The sequence below is a fragment of the Amphiura filiformis genome, chromosome 17, assembly GCF_039555335.1.
Source record: "Amphiura filiformis chromosome 17, Afil_fr2py, whole genome shotgun sequence".
NCBI lineage: Eukaryota > Metazoa > Echinodermata > Ophiuroidea > Amphilepidida > Amphiuridae > Amphiura > Amphiura filiformis.
In genome coordinates, this window is record NC_092644.1 from 19849778 (window position 1) to 19872656 (window position 22879).

General features: G+C 39.0%; 4 protein-coding genes across 4 annotated transcripts in view; 2 read left to right on the plus strand and 2 right to left on the minus strand.

Annotated features, from left to right (window-relative positions):
• The window catches only part of LOC140137041 (MAM and LDL-receptor class A domain-containing protein 1-like), a 28803-nt gene extending 20498 nt beyond the window's left edge, over window positions 1-8305 (minus strand). Inside the window, exons 1-7 of the mRNA XM_072158700.1 lie at window positions 8239-8305; window positions 7417-7602; window positions 4429-4694; window positions 3130-3217; window positions 2355-2492; window positions 1319-1578; window positions 468-696 (exon numbers count right to left, since the gene is read on the minus strand). Of these exons, the coding sequence (XP_072014801.1) occupies window positions 468-696; window positions 1319-1578; window positions 2355-2492; window positions 3130-3217; window positions 4429-4694; window positions 7417-7602; window positions 8239-8305 (1234 nt within the window). The remainder of the gene's footprint in view (window positions 1-467; window positions 697-1318; window positions 1579-2354; window positions 2493-3129; window positions 3218-4428; window positions 4695-7416; window positions 7603-8238) is intronic.
• An 867-nt stretch (window positions 8306-9172) lies between these two features.
• On the minus strand, window positions 9173-17919 carry LOC140137042 (thyroid hormone-induced protein B-like). Its single transcript, XM_072158701.1, has 6 exons — window positions 17913-17919; window positions 16207-16353; window positions 15728-15882; window positions 11264-11450; window positions 9985-10116; window positions 9173-9668 (listed from the first exon to the last, which is right to left on the minus strand). Exons 1-6 carry the CDS (start codon window positions 17917-17919, stop codon window positions 9298-9300), a joined length of 999 nt encoding a protein of 332 aa, XP_072014802.1. The 3' UTR covers window positions 9173-9297.
• A 2379-nt stretch (window positions 17920-20298) lies between these two features.
• On the plus strand, window positions 20299-20832 carry LOC140137043 (uncharacterized). Its single transcript, XM_072158702.1, has one exon. It carries the CDS (start codon window positions 20299-20301, stop codon window positions 20830-20832), a length of 534 nt encoding a protein of 177 aa, XP_072014803.1.
• A 460-nt stretch (window positions 20833-21292) lies between these two features.
• Window positions 21293-22516, plus strand: LOC140137045 (uncharacterized). The gene has a single exon (XM_072158703.1). It carries the CDS (start codon window positions 21293-21295, stop codon window positions 22514-22516), a length of 1224 nt encoding a protein of 407 aa, XP_072014804.1.
• Window positions 22517-22879: the final 363 nt, after the last annotated feature.

Sequence of the window (22879 nt, forward strand, 5' to 3'; positions counted from 1 at the left end):
CCAGGATTCGCACCCATATGTAGCAATTGAGAAGACTGTTGCACGCAGTAACCGTACCTTGAGGTTGATTGATAAACCACCACTCTTCCAGATCTTTGACATTAATTCAGCTATTGTTCCATTTTGAGCGCTGACATATTGGAAAATATCGCCAATCAATATTCATAAGATTGCATAATCAGCATCAACGTCTAAAATGGCGGAACCCTTTTGTCCGAAATAAAATGTTCTACGTTCTATGGAAATCTAGTCGGCAAATCAAGTTGGCATAAAATCCTTGGATTCCACGGACATTCAAACTAAACAGTATTTTATACGCATACTTTATTGACATGAGGAAAGAAATTATGTTATAATGAAATAATTGTAAAGTATCATTGCATAGACTCTATATCTTGCAGTATAAATTCATGTTTTGTTCAGGAACTGTCATTAAATCTTTTCTTTATTTGGCAATAGCAACTTACCAAATTTAGTGCCAGTTGTGTGATCATATATAGGATAAAATTCACCACTGGGTGTGTGCCCTCTGAGTCTCAACCAATCAAAGTCATCTCCATCTACATTCACCCAGCCACACCGACCGTCGTTGAAATCACAATAGCCTGGAGGGTCACATGGCCCCTCTGTTATATCAATGTCATCAATAGCGATGGTATCTGCTGTAGTTGAACCAAGGGTGCCTTCAAATGCAACCTGTTATGGAACATTTGCTTGTTTATCTTTCTTTTTTTATTATTGCACTGTTCAAATAATTTTTTATGCTACATCAGAGATCAAACGCCCATAGCGATTGGAATGACCATTCAGTTGTTAAATTAGTATTTCGTGATCCTAGCATTGCGTTTGCGAGTTATGCATGATTATGTGTATTACCATAGACAATGTGTTGTAATTTTTACCAGAACGAAATTCAAATTTCACGATATCTTTGCTAAACGAATTAATCTGCAAGAATTTTTTTGCACATAAACATTATGTAGCCAGAGGTTATCAGTGATATTAAAATCTTAACTTTTTGAGAAAATTGGGGGGATGAGGCTGTGGATCACGAAATGCCCTTTTAAGTAACTAGCTGTAAAACGTTCCCTTGAAGTCAACCCCCTGGTAGCAATATGGGACATGCTAGCTATATCTGCCTATTTGGCACTCGCATTTCTGATCAAGTGACGGGTGGAGATGCAAAAAATGTCATTACAAATTTTACGCTCGATGTGATTGCTTTTCAGGCTTGCATAAGACAACCAAAATAGACGTATATATTGTTGATATGCTACTTATAATATAACATTAGTTCACCATAAGCAACCATACTTACTCTAAAATCATCATTAGCAGTAATTGAAATGTACCCATATCTCCATAATGCCCCCTGGTCACCATTCTTACTCCACAAAGGTCCTTCAAGCTTTCCTCCCATAGAACGCCATATAGCCAAGGTACCAGCACCAAATCCACTCATGTAATACCAGAATTTCACACAGTCACCAGTCAGGGTTGGTTCATAGCTACCTGAATATAAGACGGCTTTGTCACCTGGTGCGTGCGGTGGTGCGGGCTTGAGATACATCAAATAGCCTGCAAATGTAAGTAAATTATGGGTAGTAAGTTTATTATCTTGAAATCTAGAGTTACGACACAGGAACTCTTTGCTTTGGAACTATATTTTTACTGGTATAGACTAGTCCAACGAGCCAAGTGATTCATTCGGCCATTACTGGGGTCCATCCGCATCAAACTGGTCATGTGACTGAACAATTGGGTGGATAAAAGCTGCTTAAAATCGATCTTATATTATATTGCGTTGTAAACTTTCAAGTACCTCGAGAAAGACTGAGAGGGAGATGATAACATCAGAGATACTATAATAATGAGATAAGACACTCTCTACAAACTGCCTATACCATGCTATACCGCAGTTGAAGACAGGAAATTTGCAAGCGTCGTCGCCGGCCAAGTCTTACTACGAACGTGTAATGAGAAGATACCATAGAGTCCTACATAGAGGTCTGAGGAAGAGACGGTCCGAATTGACCTACCATGACCTATAATTAATAAGAGAATCACATGTTTGTACCGCTCACCAAACAAAGAGTATAAGTCCGCCCACCGCTGTCAATCATTCTAATGAACAAATAAACAAGCTCTGGCAATGACGTAATCATAATTATAAATGAGAAAATCACATTGTACATGTACTGTCTGCTGTACTAGATGTCTTCCAACAAGTGCCGGAGTGTCGCGGTCCTGATAACATGTGTTGAAGGATAGACGTGACACGATGAGAAAACATAGCTAGAAAGTGAGAAGAGAGAAGAGATTGAACCATAATCCTATTTAATTATTCTTCTTACCAGTTGTTGTCTGTGTTGTCTTGTCACTTATTGGTCCTGTTGCTATGTCTTTACCCATACTTCTTTCCCAATCAAGATCATCAGCACCAGATTGCTCTTGTATAAAGTCACACATGTCATATTCAAAATCACATGTTCCTGTAGGAAAAAAAACTCCCCTTATTATAAAAAATAAACGAAACTTGTTTACAACTTACAACGCGATACGCATACAACGCGATACATACACGCACCAACAATAACGCGTGTTACGTGTTATTAACACTCATGATGAAGTGGGGTCCTCTACGGCCTGATAGACGGCACCCGAAATCATGCGAAATGCGATTCTCCAATCAGATTATGTGTCTACGAACTAGACCACTCCCACTGACTAAGAATGGCATATAATAGTAGGGGTGTCCACTGTTAATACATTGGCTACTAGGACGGTTTCCTATTTACTGTTGTGTGCACTCACCCATGTATTGTCAATGCAAACACAAATCAATGCAGGAAGTCTCATGGTATGCAGTACTTGCATTGGCCCGATTTAGACCTAAAACAGGTTGTTTCAAGAAAACATTAACCAAACTCTTTCCTGATTGGTTAGTAAATAGAGCTTCCTTTATCAAGGGATCAACTTTTTTTAAACTAAAGACAAAAATAATTAGATGAGAACTACAACAGGTTGAAGTGACACCATTCTGTGCATCAGGTCTTGAAACGCAATTATCAAAGGTGTTTCATATGGCATTTTGTAGGGTATGACCGTATGACAGTGTACATTACTTACTGAGGTCCGCGCATTCTCCAGATGTGTACAGCACGTCGTCTATTGCCATATCGCTGAGATCACCACCGATAATGCCCTCAATTATGATCTATAAACAACAACAACAACAAACACTTAAAATAATTGCAGGTTTATGCCTGGTATATTCCTATTTTATTTGTGTCTTACTTTTGTCTTAGAGTGGTAAAACTTTATTTTGGTCTAAAAATGAAAGCTAAAACGTGGATTGGATTTTCATCTCGTACCATATTTGTTGTATTTTTTATAAACATCTCAAAACGGGCTATTGTATTACAAATCTATCAAATGCGTATGAAGCAGAATTTATTCCTGTGTATTTTGACACCTCATTTGATACGATAGCCTAGAAAACAATAAAACACCGGTCAATTTAATGTAGTGAGGTCCGGATTTGAAAGTTGCACTTACAACAATACAAAAACACTCAGAAAACATAACACAGATTTCCTTCCATTATACTTGAATATAATTCAATAGATTTTACTGAAACTTTCAAATCTTGGGTTACATTGATTTAAATGTACGGTGCGACGTCAATATTTAAACAATTGCTACAAATGAGGTGTCAAAATATGCAGAAATAAATTCTGCTTCCAACACATTTTACAGATTTGTAATACAATCGCCCGTTTTTGAATAATGACCATTATTCAAGGGGTTTCTTACTTTTTTTGAGATGTTTATTAACAAAGAAGAGCTGCTATAATTTGAAAGTTGACTCAAAAGCAAGACTGTAATGTTTCATTGCCAAAGGCGTAGATCGAGGGGTGGATAAATCCCCAATATTTTTTATAAGGGGTGGTCCATACAATCACCCCCCCCCCCCATGTTGACGAATGTATGTTGGTTTCTGTTCAAATTAACTTAACATATTTGACCATTTTTAACCTAAACAAGTGCCAATTTTTGCGCACTTCGTGCAAAGTGAAGTTATCCCATATTTGTACCATATTTCACCAGTTTAGTTTCAATATAGCAGAAAAATCGCATTTGTACCATAAACGCCAAAAGGTTCACTATACTTCAAGAAAATTTTCCAACCCCATCCAACATGTCAAAAAGAAATATGTACCACTAATCATTGCAGCCGTAGTATCAATGAGCCATGGTGGTCTGACCAACAACATGCTGAAATGGTTCCGTTGTACGTGAACTTTGCCCTATTATTGAAAGACGTTTCACTTGACACTGAGTGACAACATTTTGCTGAACTAATGTTGTTGAATACAAAAACTGAATCTATCTATCACTACTCAGTGATTCAGAAACCTACAGTACCTGGAAATTGGTGGTGATATTGGTGAGAGTCTTCCTAGCAAGAATCCACATATCATCCCTGTCGATGTCATTCGTCCAAAACAAAGTCTCATTTCCCTGCAGATCTGACCAGTAGATATTGAGAATACCCATACTGGAACCATACATATGATACCACACTTCAAAGCAGTTACCTCCTGGATCGGTGGGTGGTTGTTGGAAAGAGAGAAGGCGGGAGAATTCGCCTGGTGTGCGAGGAGGGGATGATTCAGTGTACATGTAGTAACCTATTAAATGAAAACAACATTTAGGCCATGCACAGGGCTATTCCAGTGAAAATGTATGCACCCACATGGAAGACATCACCTTAATCTCCTACACAGGGTGTGCGAGTTTCAAGTGGTGTTAACTGAAATGTGTTAACTCCCTGTGTGAGAGAATAAGGTCACGTCTTCCTTAGTGGTGTATGGATTTCAACTGGAACAGTGGTGATTCATTTTTTGACATGTTTCAGGATCTTTTGCAAAGTTCACGGTAGCAGTTTTTAAACAGTGTTCATAGAAGCCTAGAAATTCACATAATGCACTTTCAGCCAACATGGCCAAATAGGTCTTGCATATTTTGGGATGTGTCAAAATATGAAATACTTTAATTCTATGATGGTTTTCCTTTAAGATGCACAAATCCACAAATGAATATAAGCACTCCTTACGGACAAGTAAAGATACTGGAACATACGGAAAGATTTCTATACAAAAACGATTCTCTTATAAATCATCATGCGCACAGTTTCCACCTCGATACACCTAAGCACATATTTTCGTCCAAGAGCTCTCAAGCAAGCAGTGAATTATCTCCGCACAGTCTTTGAGTACACTACACGGTTGAGTGCATAGCAATGTAAGAGCTGCTGTGGAGCTTCTAGCTGAAAAATGGGCCTCTTTGATTGGTTTTTGTCGAAACCGCAAGTGTTCCTTTATCCAATCAGATTTTTTTTTTATATCAAACGAAAGCTAACACTGTTTTGACAGTAATTTGTATTAAAAATATTTATAAACAGCCATAAGAAATGTAATATATTGCCAAAAATATATCATTGGTAATCAGCAGTAATAAAAGAACGAGCCAACACATAGCCAGTCATATTAATAACTCATGTCACACCAATTACTTCTACATGAATAAGTCACTGTTGACTAACCTGTAGTAAATAGATTTAATGTTTTATCATACTATGCAACATTTTCTTTCAATACTAATAACAATGTGCTACAATTCATTGTCACATCATACCAGCATCTATTCAAATTATCCCAAGCTACGAGTGGCTTATTTTAGCAAGTGTGAGGTACGCACAGAAATCTAGAGTTTCTATCCACTGGTGTACTCTCCAGACGAAATGTCTTTCCGCAGTAACAATTGTTGAATTTTTAGTAAATAATACTAACTTGAACCCTATTTATTTACTTCAATATCATCTATAATACCTTTAACCAGTTTTAATCAACTTTTCAACATCAAAACATTGCTGGAAAATAACCAAACAAACTTTCTTATGATTTCATGAAAAACCTGTACCAAATCCCATAGGAAAAATGGCGGCGCTGTGCTTAATTAGCTAATTATGACGTCAGTCTTTAACGCCCACCATAACAACAGATGCAGATGACGCCCGGGGTATTTGAACTCTTTTTTAAAACATATGATGCATAACAAATGATCAAGGTTATGAATTGTGATAATAGAGGAATAAAGGTATCCCATGATTACAATGGATTAGTAATTGTTATGCGATTATGTTATTTGCCACGATCCAAAAGAGATAACTTCCATTCAGTTAATATCATGCAGCCTCACTACAGGGATTTCATATCTAGCAGCGCATATAGCAGTATGCATTCTTTTTATTAGACGTACAATATTGTATGTAATATATCTACGTTATTTAATCTATTGCCATTCTATCTAACGAATGTTTGATGACGTTAAATCGATAATATATTTCTACCAGATATTATACGCAACATATTATCGATTTTATAAATGAGGGTTCCAGGTTCCTGCAATTATGACTATTATCGATCAAAGGGTTTATATTTTAGTGACAGTTTGATGCGTTTTCCATTTGTAGTATTATTACAGGTTAACATTTTGCGGTGCGGAAAGACATTTCGTCGGGAGAGTAATTCACTTGCTATATTAAAATGGCCGACAAATATGCAGGCAGTAAGCCTAAAATACAAACAAATTGAGAATCCTCTCTACAAGGGACGGTGACAACTTGGCAATGGCGCAGATATTACCTGACTTTTCTAGAAAACCCTTGGCAACAGAAGCAGTTACATTTGTAATAAATGTCATGTGATAATAGAAAAATGGGGCTGATGAACAAAAGCAGAGTGTAAAAAAAACTTGAAGCAACTGATGGACGGTATGCATTATAGCCTACTTTATTTGACATCTGCATCAAACTTCCCATCCCGTTCATGTACGGTCGGACTACCAACGATGTGTATTAAAAGATCTCTGAGTTTGTGCCTTGCACCTTGATAGACATAACAAAACAAATAACTGCTAGTCTCCAACTACTGTCAGATAAGGAAGCAACCAGTTGCTTGCTAGATATCCTTGAAAAGAACACAGTCGATTGCAGAAGCTGTACTTGGCATTCGAGAATTTGAGCGATGTGGACAGGATGGACAGGATTTCAGACATGGACAGGATGGATACATATGCAATTTGAGGACATGGAGAGTCACCGAACATCTAGCAACCACAGCATCATATCAGCACTAGCCCTGTTCTGGATAAACTGATGCAAATTGATTTACTTTGTTGCAATTGCAAACCACACAAACAATATCAGTATCTCGTTTGTACTGGCTTATTGAGGCTAACAAATTCAATTTCAAAACCAGGAGCTCAACAATTTTCATCCAAACTGAAACATGACAAAATTGAAAAGGTGTAGCAAATTTCTGGTACACTGTAGAATCAAAATATGCTTACCATAATCGTTCTGCGACGTGTGATCCCAGCCAGGTCCTGTCCTAATCCAGTCAGGTCCTGCAGAACCTGCGTTCCTTGTCCAATCAAAATCATCATTTACATCCTGTTCCCACAAGCACAGAAGACCATCAAAGTCACAGGTACAGTTGTCCTTGTAAGTATCTGGATCTGCTTCAACGGGTAATGCTAAGGTAGAACCAAGACAACAGTGTGCGATATAGTCATTGACCTATTTAACTATTATTTATTGTGCTTAATGGTTTACTAATTCATAGAGATAACTTTAATCAGTGATATTATCAAGTTTAAATTGGGATTCTTTAAAGCACCTGATTAATTGTAGTACAATGCTACACACTTAGGGTAACTTCGGATAATATAGTCCGTTGGGGTAATATGGCCCCTATATGAAAATCTGCTTGTAGAGATGTCACAGACGAAAAGGACAAATGTTTTCATGTTTGAGCACTCTTATACCTACCAGATTTTTAAATTCAAGTGTTTTACATTCAAAGTTAATGAACTGTCAATTAATTTGCATAAAAAATATGAATATATATGAATATATCGTTAATAGCAAAATATAATTGATATTTTTCATCATGTTTGTGTTAAAATAAAAGTTCTTGAAACCCTACATTATTAGTATGAGTTATGCGTATGTGGTCCATATTACCCCAAGTTACCCTATACCCTGGCCTAATCTTTAATCTCTGAATGTATTACCTCTATACCCTTATCCTATAAACCCTAATAATAACCGTAAAATTAGCCATAATAAAGAGTAGTTAAAAGAGACTCGATCATCTAGGCCAAACATACTTTCACAATATAAATCCTCGAGGAGAGTGTCATCTATAGCAACGTCACCTAAGTAACTTATTCCCATTATACCCTCGATATAGATCTGTAAAACAAGAAAGACAGACAAAACTTATGAAGATGAACTCAGAGATGATATATTGAAACAAAGGTCATAGTTTGTTAACTACATTAGTTGCAATATTGTAACAAATTCAGACTCTACATGCCAAACCGTGAAGATGAGTTTGTGGAGGGAGGGGAAGGAGAAAGGATGAGTGAGCGAGTGAGGATGAGCGGAAGGGAAGAAGAGGGTGAATGACCGTGTTATTTCAAGCAAAGGTGCTACCAACTTGTAGAACGCACACCTAGGTTTCATTATCATTGAAGTATAGGACTTCTTATTTTTTCGGGTTGCATGCGCGTATTTAGGGGGACTTCGGTGCGCGAGCCCCCGGGGTAAAAAGCAGGGGCGGCCAAAATTAAGGGCGGCGGAAGAAGAAGGTGGCAAAAACAGGGGCGGCAAAAACTAAAGGGGCGGCAAAAAGAAATAGTACAGAAAAAGGGTGGAATTTTTTTTTAAAGGTATAAAAAAATGGTACTTTACATCAAAATGTGTTGACTTTAGGGCGCTAGCGCCCAAAATCCTTTTTTTTTTTCTCTTCACTTTTTCAAACCACCGACAACAATTGGGTCAACCTTTTCAGGCTGTTGGGGAAGGAGCGGCAAAATTGAATTTTCTTCAGCCCCCCCCCCCGGGTTAGGGGCGGCCACGGTACGCCACTGAGTAGGGCAATTACTTAATTATATGTCTACATGTAGCATGGGTCACTTTTTTAAATAACATTTTTGTTACTAAAATGGGGGTTATAGCACCCTCAAAGGGCACTCTCTGCATAGGGCAACATTTAAAGCCCAGTTATAGAAAAATGGCTCTAAAATAAAAATGCCCCATTCATTTTTCCTCATATTTTGCATTATGATGTATATTTAACATCTGGAATGTAATGCAAGTGGTGTCGTTGCTGCTCTTCTAAATTCATTTATAAAAGGTATGATCATAATGATCCATCGATCTGATTATACATACAACTCCTCTTGTAAACAAATCAATATTGGGTAAGAATTAAGTTTACTTATATCTATATTTGGGTTTTTTAAAGTGACCTGGAAGGGTTGTGCCTCTGCGATTCCAATCTGGGCAAATTTCCAATCCGTGCCATTAACACTCTGCTGCCCCTTCAAAGACCATCTAACATTTCTAATGCCGTATTCAAAAACACCTTCTGGAGCATTCAGCACATACACAGATAAATCACCAGTATTATTACCCAACATGTGATACCAGAAGGTAAAACACTGGTTAGAGGCAGGGGTGATGATAGGAGAAGTTAGAGCTGCTTTTTCACCAAAGACTCTGGGTGCACTGGCTTCTGTGTACATATAGTACCCTGTAAAGTAGGAATGAGAGAAGATGCACAGGGCAGTTATTCATGTTATTGGTTTGTTATGTTTTATAAATCCAAAATTTTATTTATTTTATTTATTTTTTTATGTCTTCTGTTAGGATTTTTAGGGGCATATCAACACTAAAGAACCCCCCCCCACACACACACACACACACCAATGAATTTCTGAACATTCCCTACAAGGTCTGTAAACATTATTTACATGCAAGTACTTGCTAGAGATGTTAGATTTTGCCGGCTTCTGACTATTTTGCTTTCACATTTGCCTATGTTTCATATTTGTACAGTCAATACCTACCGGATCCCGTTGTGTGGTCACGCGAAGGACCTGTGTAGTAACTGGGTGTACTGCCAGTAAAACGTGTCCAGTCAAAGTCATCATCCTGTAGTTGTCGCCAGTCACACGTATCATCATCAAAATCACATTCGCCTGAAGCACAATCAAACAGAAGATAGATTTTGAGAAGAGACATCGGAAATAGTCTTGGTCCCAGCCGATTTGTGTTCCTTCGTCACTAAACAATCCGTCTGGCGACAACCTCATAGTACGTCTTTTCTGATTGGCCAATCATCATCATCATAAAATGTTAAGATGAAAATTGGCTGTCAATCAGCGCTGGGCTTCGGCGCCTGCAGCGGTTGATGCCACACAACATACGTGAGTCCGCGCTGCGAGTCGCCGACATGATAGCGATATCAGACGATTGGCGCCTTAGTGGCTGCTAAGCTAGCGTATATTTTGCGTTTGTGGTATCTACCAAACGTGGAGCCTATAATGTTTAGTGTCACTTACACAAGCCACGTCCGATGGCCAATTGAATTGAGTTTTATTTGGAATTTCATTAACCAATCAGCGATCGTCATTTCACATGTTGTCGCCAGACGGTTTGTTTAGTGACGTGACGGAGGAACACAAGCCGGCTGGGACCGAGACAAAAACGGAGTGAGACGTGATCATTGGTTGAGATGTGATCAGCAGTGGTGCCAGAAGGCATTTGCCCCAAACTTCTGCTTCCCCTCCCTAGCCTGCCATACACCACCACCCCACCCCGTCAGAACAAAATATCATTGAAAAATCTACTAAATGGGTAAAAATGGCACACTTTTACGAAATGGTCAGATTCCCCTTCCCCACTGCACTGTGTGCCCCATCTCCACGGACATGATTGTGGTTGAATCATTTCAAATGAACATGGCATATTAAAGCCCCCATCTATTCGCTGTATCTAAATATCTAAAGATCATAAATCTACATTTTCATTTGTAGCATAGGGGTACTAAAATGGCCTGAATGTCATATAGCTGAATAACATGAATGCAGCAGCGTAGACAGGATTTTAGTCTGTGGGGGCAAAGGCAAATTTGTGTCCCCCTGCCGCCCCCGTACTTCCCTGCCTGCATGCACTCTACCACTTTTTGTGGACAATATCCAGGCACGGGCACTGCCCAGCTCCCGGGTCAAGCTCTATAATTCACATCATCAATAGCAATATCACTGGCATCACCTCCAATGGTGGCTTCAATGACAAGCTGGTATGGTGTGGTACGGTGTACGGTGTGTGTATGTTATATCTTACCAGGTAGAGGGCAACTTCCAGCTCTATAATTCACATCATCAATAGCTATATCACTGGCATCTCCTCCAATAGTGGCTTCAAAGACAAGCTGGTATGGTGTGGTATTGTTGACAGTTACAAAGCCAGTAAACCATGTGTCACCTTGGTTACTAGTCTTGCTCCACAGATCTGTAGATTGACCATAAACCTTCAAAAGAAAATTGAATTAATTGACAAATTAATTCACATTAAAAGAGCATTTCGTGATCCACATGTAACGGGATTTCACCCCTCTATAAATAGCGTGTTTTGCACTATTTTACAAGTCAAATAATCACGTATTTTGCGGCGAGCATCAAGGTATTTTTGTACCATACTTAAAAGTTGTTTTTAAGTTTTACATTGTATTCAGCGAGTATTGGTAACGTTAATCAGGAAGCGGCTTCGCCTTTGTGAGGATTTAGCAATCGAGCGCGCTGATTGGTTAAAAGTCAGCTGATCAAGATTTTGGCGTGGGTTCGACGTGCGCGATTTGAGAAACTTGTCAGACCAGGGGACTGATGCAGGACGATTAAGACCGATTCTGGAGACCAACAGACCGATCCGTGATGTGAGACTGACGACGACCGTGTGCAGACCGTGTTACGTGATGGATAGGTGAGTAGAAAGCGACAAGAGAAGACAATTTCGACAAATGGACAGATAATATTACTTTTGTATGTTTTTCTGGAGGAGTAAGACGAGAGTTTGGAAGAGATGGAGATTACTGTGACAATACTTTTGTGTGTAAAAGACCGAGCAAAATTGACAGCAGCGAATGGACGATACAAATTTACCAAGTTTGACGAGTTGTAACTTCGTAGTATGCTGAGAAATGGAGAAAGATTCACATTTTCCTTTTTATTTGAGTGGATATTATCGCCTAGATTGGAGTTATATCTTCAATGGAGTTTTGGCAGCTCATGACGCACGCAATGGACATGATATTTTAATGATAATAGTGATTTAGCGAAGACGCCATTTTCTTCCAACGCATGTATGTCTGCAATGGACATTTCGCAATTAAAAAGCTTGCCAGCAAAATGTCGGATTTTAATTACTTCGAAAGTGCACTGCGCGACAACGACGGACAAGCATGATCGACAGGCGACGACATGGGACATTGTGTTTATATTTTTAATGTGAGTTTGTGATTTCATGATTTTGATATGCATATCTAAATGTAAACAAACAATTTGTGCTTCTTGAGGGGGGATGCGTTAAACAAAATGTTTGCCAAATTGAGATGTGTTTTGAGCAATGTTTTGGCTTGCATTTGTTTGGACATTGTTTTGAGAGTAAAAATATCTGAAATTGGGTCAGAGTTCAAGTTCAGGTCATTGTTTGGCAGGGATTGGGACAAAACCTTGTGGAAAGTAAATTGGGTTAAAATATCATGTTTTTGCAGAACAAGCAGCACAGATGATTGCAAATTAACATGACATGTTGTGTACAGAAAGTTGAACTTTGTGTAAATAAGCTATTTTATCATGTTGATTGACATTTTGTAGCAAAAGTATGGTGCGCCAAAAGCGTCATAATTGTGATTGTGAGCATGGTTCAGATATTGTGCACTTTGCGTAAAAAGTAGGTCAGGGTAAAATAATGTGTGACTTTAAATAACATGTAGTTGCATAATTTACCAGATTTGTGCATGCTGATTGCGTAATCATATTTTGGTTTAGACTAAATGCTCTGTGTATAATAGTGCACCATTTGATTCAAGATTTGTAGGCCTATAAAATATGTGTTGATAGAAATGTGTATTCATGCTTTGTCAATAAATTTTGTACAAGTAACAAACTATATTGTGTACTTTGGCAAAACACTTTAGCATATACAATTGTGTATTTATAACTTGAGTATGGCAAGCCATTGTTGACAAAATTAGCACTGAAATTGATGATTGGTGTGTGACAAAAATAGATCATTAAAAATGTGATAAATGATGCAGCCATTGTTGAAACCTTGTATTTGTGTGTGTTGAAATCTGTTAAGTCGAGAATTGGATAAAATTACACGGGATTTGTGTACCAACTCAAAAATGTGTGTTCAGTAAACAGGTTGTATTTCATTAAAGACACGCAGAGGACAGAAGAGACCCGAAGTAGTAGTGACACTGACGAGTGGCTACGGCGTATTACTGCTATACCGGAAGTTTCACTGACTTCTATTTAAGGGGGCACTACACCCCTGCCCAATTTTGTGCCTATTTTTGTATTTTTCTCAAAAATTATAGCGCATTGGGGAAAAGTAAGATATGTATATTATAGGGGCAAGGACTACAGCTACTGCACTGGAAAATTTATTTCAGCACAGACAACTGTTGTGGAGTTACAGTCAAAAATGAGGGAAAACCAATATTTGATCAATAAATCAATAACTACTTGCTTTGAGTTGCTGAATTTTCAGTGCAGTAGTTGTAGTCCTTGCCCCTATAATATACATATCTTACTTGTCACCAATGTGCTATAATTTGTGAGAAAAATGCAAAAATAGGCACAAAATTGACCAGGGGTGTAGTACCTCCTTAAGGCTATGCAGACTCCTCGTGCACTTTGAAGTCTGTGGTGGCCCTAATGTGTCATTGTATAAAAAGCTTGTTTTTGTATAAAAAGATTGTCTTTCAAGTGGAAATCTGCGCAGTGGTGCAGAATGTGTTGATGTGGCTCCCAGCATCAGCTCCCGAAGGTTGTGCGCAACATAGATTTCCATGAGGACATTCGTATTTAAATGTGTATTCAGTGTGTAGGCGTAATATGGTTTCAAAAATAATGCTTGTAGTGTGCATTCATAATGTCATTTTTGGTAAATAATTATAAAATGTAATATTAATGTTGGCAATTGCACTTTTGTAGTTTATGTATTTAGGAGTTGCAGATTAGGCGAGTTGTGAGAGAGCTTTAGTGAGAGTTTAGAGACGCGAAGGTTTTACGCGCTCAAATTGCGAGTTAACATTTGTGTACAATGATAGAGTGGTGTATTGCATGGGATTGTGGATTAAAACAGTTATCGCGGGTACGGATTTAATAATGAAAATGGTTTGATTCATATGTTCGGCAAACTTTCGGGTCATGTGACCATTAAAATGATTCAACCTACGTGTTTTAATTAACTTTCAGGTGTGACATTAAACATGGTTCGACCCACGCATTTTTGCCAACTTCCGGGTGAGACCATTAAAATAGTTTAGGCCCAGGTGTTGCGGGTAAAATTATTGAAGGAAAGAAAGGTGATGAAGTTTCGAAACAAGGGTTTCGGGCGAGAACGAGAAGTGCAGTTGTAGTAGAAGCCATATTGGGTATAAGAGTAAGGTAAAAATCAATTGTTGGAGGTTTGCCATTTCAAATAGTTTGTGCATGAAGTTAATAGTGCAGTGACCTTTTGTTTATGTATTTACTTGTGTCAGGTGCTTTGATGAATCTAAAAAAAGGTACCATGTACTGTAACTTGTCATTGTATAGGATGCTTTGATGAACCCTATAAGAAGTATTCTTTGTCTATGTAAATTGTGAAACTTTATGTAAAATGATGTAATGTGTTAAACAACATAAAATATGGCAGGCCATTTGCGTCATAATAAAGTATGGTAGGCCATTTGCGTCATAACACAGCAGATAAAACACACTGTTGCTAATTGTTTAATTAAACAGTTGTGCATTGTAAAATCAAATCATTTCTTTCAGCCAGGTATGGTAAGCCATTTGTGACATAAACTATTATTCATGTAGTAGATTAAGATGCATTTTGTAGAGTAAGAACTTTTAATAAAACTTGTTAACAAATAATAATATTCATTGTTTATTGTGTTTTTAAGCCTGACCAGGATTCCTTTGACGGATACCTCGGTGTGTTCTGCCACATCACCTTACCCTGATGGGGGCAATATTTCTGTTCGCATAAATCTGCGCTTTTAGAAACCAGCCTTCGCTACTTTTATTATTTTCTCTTAAAAGGAGGGGTGGCGCTGCTCCAATTATTGTGGCAAATCCGCTCGGCCATTCAAACAAAGATGTAAGCCAGCGACAACACCCCGCGTTCCTTTCACACACAGCATCATCCCCCCACTTTTCTCAAAAAAAGTTGAGATTTTTATATCAATGGAAACCTCTGGCTACATAATGTTTATGTACAAAATATTTCTTGCAGATTAATTCGTTTAGCAAAGATATCGTGAAATTTGAATTTCGTTCTGGTGCACCAGAACGAAATTACAACGTATTGTCTATGGAGCAGTGTAATACACAAAATCATGCATAACTCGCAAACGCAATATCGGAATCAACTGAAATTTTGGGAATATGCTTTTTTCGTGGATATGTACTGAAAAATGTCATAAAAAGAGGATGCTAGGATCACGAAATACTCCTTTAAGAGAGAAAGTACCATTGGGTCCCAGTTCATAAATTAATGGCCTAAAAACTTCACATAACAAATGTCTCATACCTTGACACTCAGTGAGCCCGTATCAGCACCATACATATGATATTCAAATTTCCAGCAAACTTCAGGCACACCAGGATCAGGGATAAATGAAGGTGTTAAGATCCTGGCTTTATCACCTACAGCTTGTCCAGTAGCTTCCGTGTAAATATACTTTCCTGAAAAAAAAACATGGTTCTTTTTAACAATTCCGGTGACGTTTCACCACTACACTAGTGGTTTTATCATTGCCAGTCTGATGAAACCACTAGTGTAGTGGTGAAATGTCAATAAAAATGTGAGTACACAACAACATTGTGTATTTGACTCATTATATAAAATATGCAAATATCAGCTATTGTATTATATTAAATTTGAACAAATGAAATTCAATTGAGAAAAAACTTACTATTTTGGTCATTAGTGAGACATTAGTTTATTATCTCAAGTTCATTGAGATATGATATTGCATATATGATTATTTCATTATTTATATTTATTACCATAATCAGTTCCGTATGAGACATCCACTGTGGGTCCTGTCTTATTTGTAGGTGTTGCACCACTTAATACTGTCCACTCAAAGTCATCAGTATCATCTTGTATATAGCCACACAAGGTACTGTCCTGGAATTCACACGACTGGGTTGCTGGGAAAGGAAAGGTAGTTTAGTCAGAGAACGTGTCCAGAAAAGTTGTTCACCAGTCACACAACCCTGGCGATCCCTAAAAAGGGAAAAAGAGAGAAAGGAACAGAAAGAAAGAAAGGAGAGAGAAGGAAGAAGGGGAAAGAGAGAGAAGGGATAAGGGGAAGAGAGGTACGTAGAAGAGGGGTGAGGGTATTGGGCTATTCCAGAAAATAGATGCACACCCCCTATAGAGGAGTTCGGATATCCGGACTTTTGTCCAGTCGTGATTGTTGGAAATCCAGACTTTAAAGTGCCCAAAGGTAAAAAAAATCCGGCAAAAAATAGTTTAAAATCAGAAATCCTCAATTTGAGAGCTCATTTTCAACATTTCCGTGATTTTTCCTTCATTTGATTGGATTTCCAAGCTTTTTCCAGTAACATTGGTAACTGGAAATCCAGTCGTTTTCAGAAAGCAGACTTGGAAATCCGGACATTTCTTTGATTGAAAATTTACTCCTCTTTAGGGGGTGTGCACCTATTTTCTGGAATAGCCCATTGTCTCTCACATCATGTGAGAGACAGGGGTAAAACAATCAACCACAATTCATTATGCCCTACTGTGCCTATGTTGGCCAAGAGCGTTTTAGGTGATCATGTGGTCCTGGTCCAGGTGCATCCGTTTTCCGTAAATGTGACTGGACACTACGAATCAGCCGTAAACTCGGCCCCGGTCAATTTTGTTTTATTTCGTGTTTAAAAAATATATATCATAAGCTTTAAAATAGTATATCATTTGACTTCAAACGATATCCAGAAGCGGGGTTATGGTTTGTTGAACTCTGCTCCTTCAATAAACTGGTACCCTTTTCGGTTCTATATGTGTCTCTTTTTCCACTTTGCTGGTAATAAAGTCATAATTGGCGGTCATTTAAAATCATCCCTGAGTCAACGAGGTACAGGAATGTCCTCTCATTGTTAATTGTTGGTTATACATACCCAGCCAAAATACAATGCAATTGTAACGCACCACTTGAACAGGATTTAGCCAAAGCAAACAAAGACTAGAGCTATTTCATGATTTTATATGTAGAAGATAATTATCCTCTTCAGCAATAGGATTATTGATTGGTTTAAACGCTATCAAATGAGAAACATGTCGCGCCTAATTGAGACACCTATGAATACGTCTTGCGGCACATTTTGCACTGTATCTCAGAATACAATGTGCCGAGTTTACGGCTCATTCGTAGTGTCCACTCACAAATGTAAGCAGCTATTTTAGAATACACACATATGCGTTACTCCAAAAAGACTTAATAAAAACCTAATGATTTTGCAAGATAGACAAAATATGTGTGCGTCCTATCACCCCTCCACAACGCACCCGTTCATCAGTATTAATGGAGTTGTATCGCCATGGGTCAGGGTGGCAAGTTCCCCTCCCCTGCCCAGTCGACAGAAATATTGGGACAAAATTTAATGATCATATTTAAAATTGATCAATACAACAAATATTACATTCAAGGACGTACGTCCCCATACCCATTCAAGTGATGAAGATGGAAATAACACTAACATACTTTTCATCTTATTTTTACGCCAAAATATGGCTCAAAAACGCAAAATTTCAATCATTTTGATAGCAAAATTGCACAAAATAACATTTTCCTAATTTCGAGGCATTCAATTAAGAACTGTTATTATTTGAAGTCTTTTTGGAGTAACGCACATGTGTGTATTCTAAAATGACTGCTTACATGAATTGAATTGAAATCAAGATTGGTCGCGGAAATTGATTATTTCAGCATTTTATTGGTCGGAATCATTTCAAAGTTAATACCATGTGGTGATGCAAGTGGGTTAAGATATTACAGGTATATTAGCATGTTACCTCAAGGAACTAGATTCTAATTTTTAGCATCCTCACTATTTCGGGTCGTTAGCATTTTTTATTTGAAATTTTAGACCGTTAGGTCACATTGCAGTTTTTTACGATCTCGTTGGCGCATCATATAATGTGACCTGGACCTTTGATGAAAGCGCCCTCATACCAATTTCATGACATTCGCCACTAAGATCCCATAAAAGTAATAAGTCTACATTCAAGAACACCAAGCTCTATAACAAATGCAAGTATGACATTGTTGGGATCTGGTTGGTGCATAGAGATAATACAAATAAAAGGTCACATGTTACCATTTTGTTACAGTTTCGGATTTTCGTTTTGTTGCGCGCCAACAAGCAACATCCATCAGTGCAACTCAAATGACACCAGATGGTAGAGAGACATACCCTATAATACTTAATAGCAAATTCCATAGGCTTAGAACCCGGGGGGAGGACAAACCCCCCCCCAATATTTTGCTAGGGGGGATGGTCCATACAATACCCCCCCCCCCTCAATGTTGACGCCTGATAATGGGTTTCTGACCAAATTAACCTCATATTGGCCCATTTTAGCCCCTAAAGTGCCCATTTTCGTGCGCTTCACGCGCATATTTTCTACTTTTACACCATATTTAATCAGTTTAGCTTCAAAATAGTAAAAGTTTTCGCGCGCAATTGTACCATAAACTTATTCTGTCGCCAAAAGGTGCTGGATTGACTATACTTGAAGAATTTTTTCCAACTCCATCCCCCAATGTCAAAAAGAAATCTACGCCACTGGCAAATTCAAGTAAAGACGTTAAAACTCTGTGATTCCCAAAGGCCAGCATTTAAAGTTCTAGTAGATCTAAACGCTTACAAAATTCCAAGAAATTAAGGGCTGGGGTATGAGCGACCTTGAAATACCGGTATCTGGAGAGGGGAAGCAATGAGTTACCCCAAATCACAGCGGCAGGTAGTGACTGGGCCGCCGAGTGCTAATATATATTTATTTTGGAAGGTTCGTGTTTGTTTTAAATTTTGGGGCGTTTTTCCAAAATTTGATATTTTTGGTGATATTTCAAAAAAGCGACATGCCAAAGACAACTCTTTGGGCACATAGTTTGTTATTGTTATTGCAGTTCTTTTCCACATACCTACGTTAACATTCGATTGGGTGATTTACTAATATTATATATTTTATGACTGCAATTTGGCGTTTTCAATGCGTTTTACACGTATCATGAAATTAACGCAAATATCTAGTCACGCTGCTTTTAGAATTTTTACCTGATCGTCGGCTTTTGCAGGCAACAGAATGCAGATTGGGTCACGATAGATGTCGTATTCCTCTATGTGGTTCACTCATTTATAAAATGAATTTGCATTCCTTGTAACAACACACACATTGCCGTCTGGAAACCGGGTCTGGTACTGATTTTGGGACAGCCAATAGACTTCAGCGCCGTATCAAATCTCATAAAAACCACACGACTGACGACTATGTGTTTATGTTTCCGCACGAAAGCTTGTGTCTACATCTATTACTATACTTCTTTGGAAACGTTGACCTTTGACCATTCTTTGTATAACGCCCTGATATGACCTTGATATGTTCGCCTGATTGGGTACGTTATAGCATCCATTTCATTGAGTTATTAGGACTTGGTCAGTAGATAATACTTGCAGGGATACAATAGTTTAACATGGTGTGTGAGCATGGTGAAAGACTCATTATTGATTAGGCGCGGACATATTAAAGGCACAGGTCCTTTGCGTGTATAGCAGAAAATTATAATAGAATGTGTGAATATAATGCTGAAGAAAGTCTAGCGAATTGCAGACAGAAAGCTACCAAAAGGTGAGCTAATTTAGCTGTTTGAGAATAAAGATCTGTTCAATATGGATTTACCGCAGCAAGAACATTTGTTTAAACGTGTGGAACATGATTATGGAAAGTTTTTCCTACACAAAGCGCGCTGTTGGGAAAGATCGGCGAGGAAATCTGCTCGGTGGAAAAATCATCTGTGTTATCTATTGAGATGCCGGAGCACAGGACTGACCCCCCCTAGTATAAAATTGAAATCATCGGTAAAAGGGATGGAAGCGTCTAACATCTTGAGAAAGACTGAATCGAAACTTCTAGGGGAGAGGATCAGGCAGACTGTTTTTACGTTAGGAGTGATTAAACGCCAGTGTGAGGAGTTGGAAACAACAATTAGATCTCAAGTTTCGCGCGATTTGGCCAATAGATTGGCGGAAGTAGTGGAAAGGTCGCGTGAATCGGAACACCGGAAGTGCAAGATGCGTCAAGTAAACAAATATGATCGGCTACGGGAAAAGTCATCGCCTGTGTTAGATACCACGTTGAGTCAACAACAAGAACGTTGGGTGGTAAATAAGTCGGATCGTGAGTTGAATGACGATGAAAAGAGCCTGTTAGCTAAAGGTATGAACTATGCTGTTTCCCCCACATCTATCCCCACCATTGATTTGATCACTGGTGTTGAACTGGCATGTAATAAGCTTACTGATAAGACTGAAAAAGACCAAGTCAGAGCCGAGGCTGTGAAAGTCATAGGGTCTAGTCATGCACCCAAAAGTAACTTGACCCTGGTGAAAGAAAAGCCATGAAAGATCTCCGTACTGATGAGAGTGTTACTATATTACCCAGTGACAAAGGTCGGTGTACAGTTGTCCTTAATACCACAGACTATAAGCAAAAAGTTGATGATCTGTTGAGCGATGCTAACACTTATACCCTTCTCAAGCGAGACCCCACTAGGAAGTACAAAGAACAATTAAGAGGGATCTTGAAAAGACTTTGTGATAGTGATCGTATTACGAAGGCTCAATACTACCTTCTCATGCCCTCGTCTGATACTGTGCCTCGCTTTTATGGCTTACCGAAGGTACACAAACCATTGTGCCCTCTGCGCCCCATCGTCTCGTCAATTGGGTCGGTCACTTACCAAGTGGCAAAATTTGTTGCGGACATTATTGCACCACTAGTAGGCCAATCCCACATCACATTAAGAACTCTGCGGATTTCGCTGAAAGAGTGGGGAACCTCACACTACATGAAGGTGAAATCATGGTGTCGTACGATGTTACCGGACTGTTTACTAACACTCCAGTTCCGGATGCCCTCCGCGTTATCAGGAGGAGATTGGAGGAAGACGTCACCCTCCCTGATCGCACTACACTGTCTGTTGATGATGTTATGGAACTTCTTACGTTTTGCGCCACCTCCACATACATGATGGGATTGGGCAAAATCTACCAACAAAGAGAAGGTTTCGCGATGGGATCTCCGGTCTCGCCGCTCGCATCCAACATTTTCATGGAATGGTTTGAGGTCCGCGCACTAGATACTGCTCCCCACGTACCATCCTTCTGGGCCCGTTACGTCGATGATACTTTCGTTGTAATTCGCGAGGAATATATCGACGAATTCACCACCCACATCAACAATATTTCGCCCACCATCAAGTTCACTATGGAACGGGAGGAAAACCATCAGCTTCCTATGCTCGACACCCTTATTCACAGAAAGGACACTGGCTCTACTAAAATTACCATCTACCGCAAGCCCACACACACCGACCAGTATCTGCTCATGGATTCGCACCACCCACTTCAACATAAGTTGGGGGTCATCAGAACATTGGTTCATAGAGCAGAGTCTTTAGTCACAGAAGAAGAGGATAAAGTCCTGGAGTTGGAAAAGATCCAGAAAGCGCTAGGTGTGTGTGGCTACAAACGGTCACATTTCGCAGTTGCAAATACACACAATCCTCCTAACCGTCAACCTTCAACTACTGCTGTTTCCAAGGGTTCCATCACCCTTCCCTATGTTAGGGGAGCGTCTGAAGGACTTCGCCGCATTCTGTGCAAACGCGGTATACAAGTGCATTTTAAGCCAAGAAATACTCTTCGGCAATTCCTAGTATCACCAAAGGACAAAATCAACAAGACTGAAAAGTGCCATACTGTGTATAATATCCAGTGCCAGAATTGCAATGCTGCTTATATCGGCGAGACCAAGCGTCCCCTAGGCATCAGAGCTTCGGAGCATAGGCGGGAGCCCTCACCTGTAGCGGAACACGCCAAGAAAACCGGTCACTCTATTCCTACAACGGATGCAAAAATCCTGGATACAGACCCTTCATGGGTGGGCAGAGGAGTCCGGGAAGCGGCTCACATCAGACAGAGCAGGAGTAGCTTGAACAGGGACGGCGGCCGGTACTACCTACCAGCAGTTTACACCTCGCTATTGAGACGTCCTGCACCGTCTGACGGTGCTGAGTCTCAATAGCACACCCAACAGCGCCCCACGTGTTTATTGGGGCTGAAGAAAGTCTAGCGAATTGCAGACAGAAAGCTACCAAAAGGTGAGCTAATTTAGCTGTTTGAGAATAAAGATCTGTTCAATGTGTGAATATAATGTTTGGAATTTTGCAACTAAAATACTAACTGCATTCTGAATTATGTATTTATTTATTTATTTAGGCCTATGCCTATTTATTTATTTACTGACTTATTTATTTATTTTATTTATTTGGTATATTAGTTAGTAGGCCTAGTTAGTAATATTCCATGATAGGCCTACGTCGGTTTATTATTGATTGTTGATAACTTGACAACTTGATTGATTGATCGATTGATAGTCATTTCACAT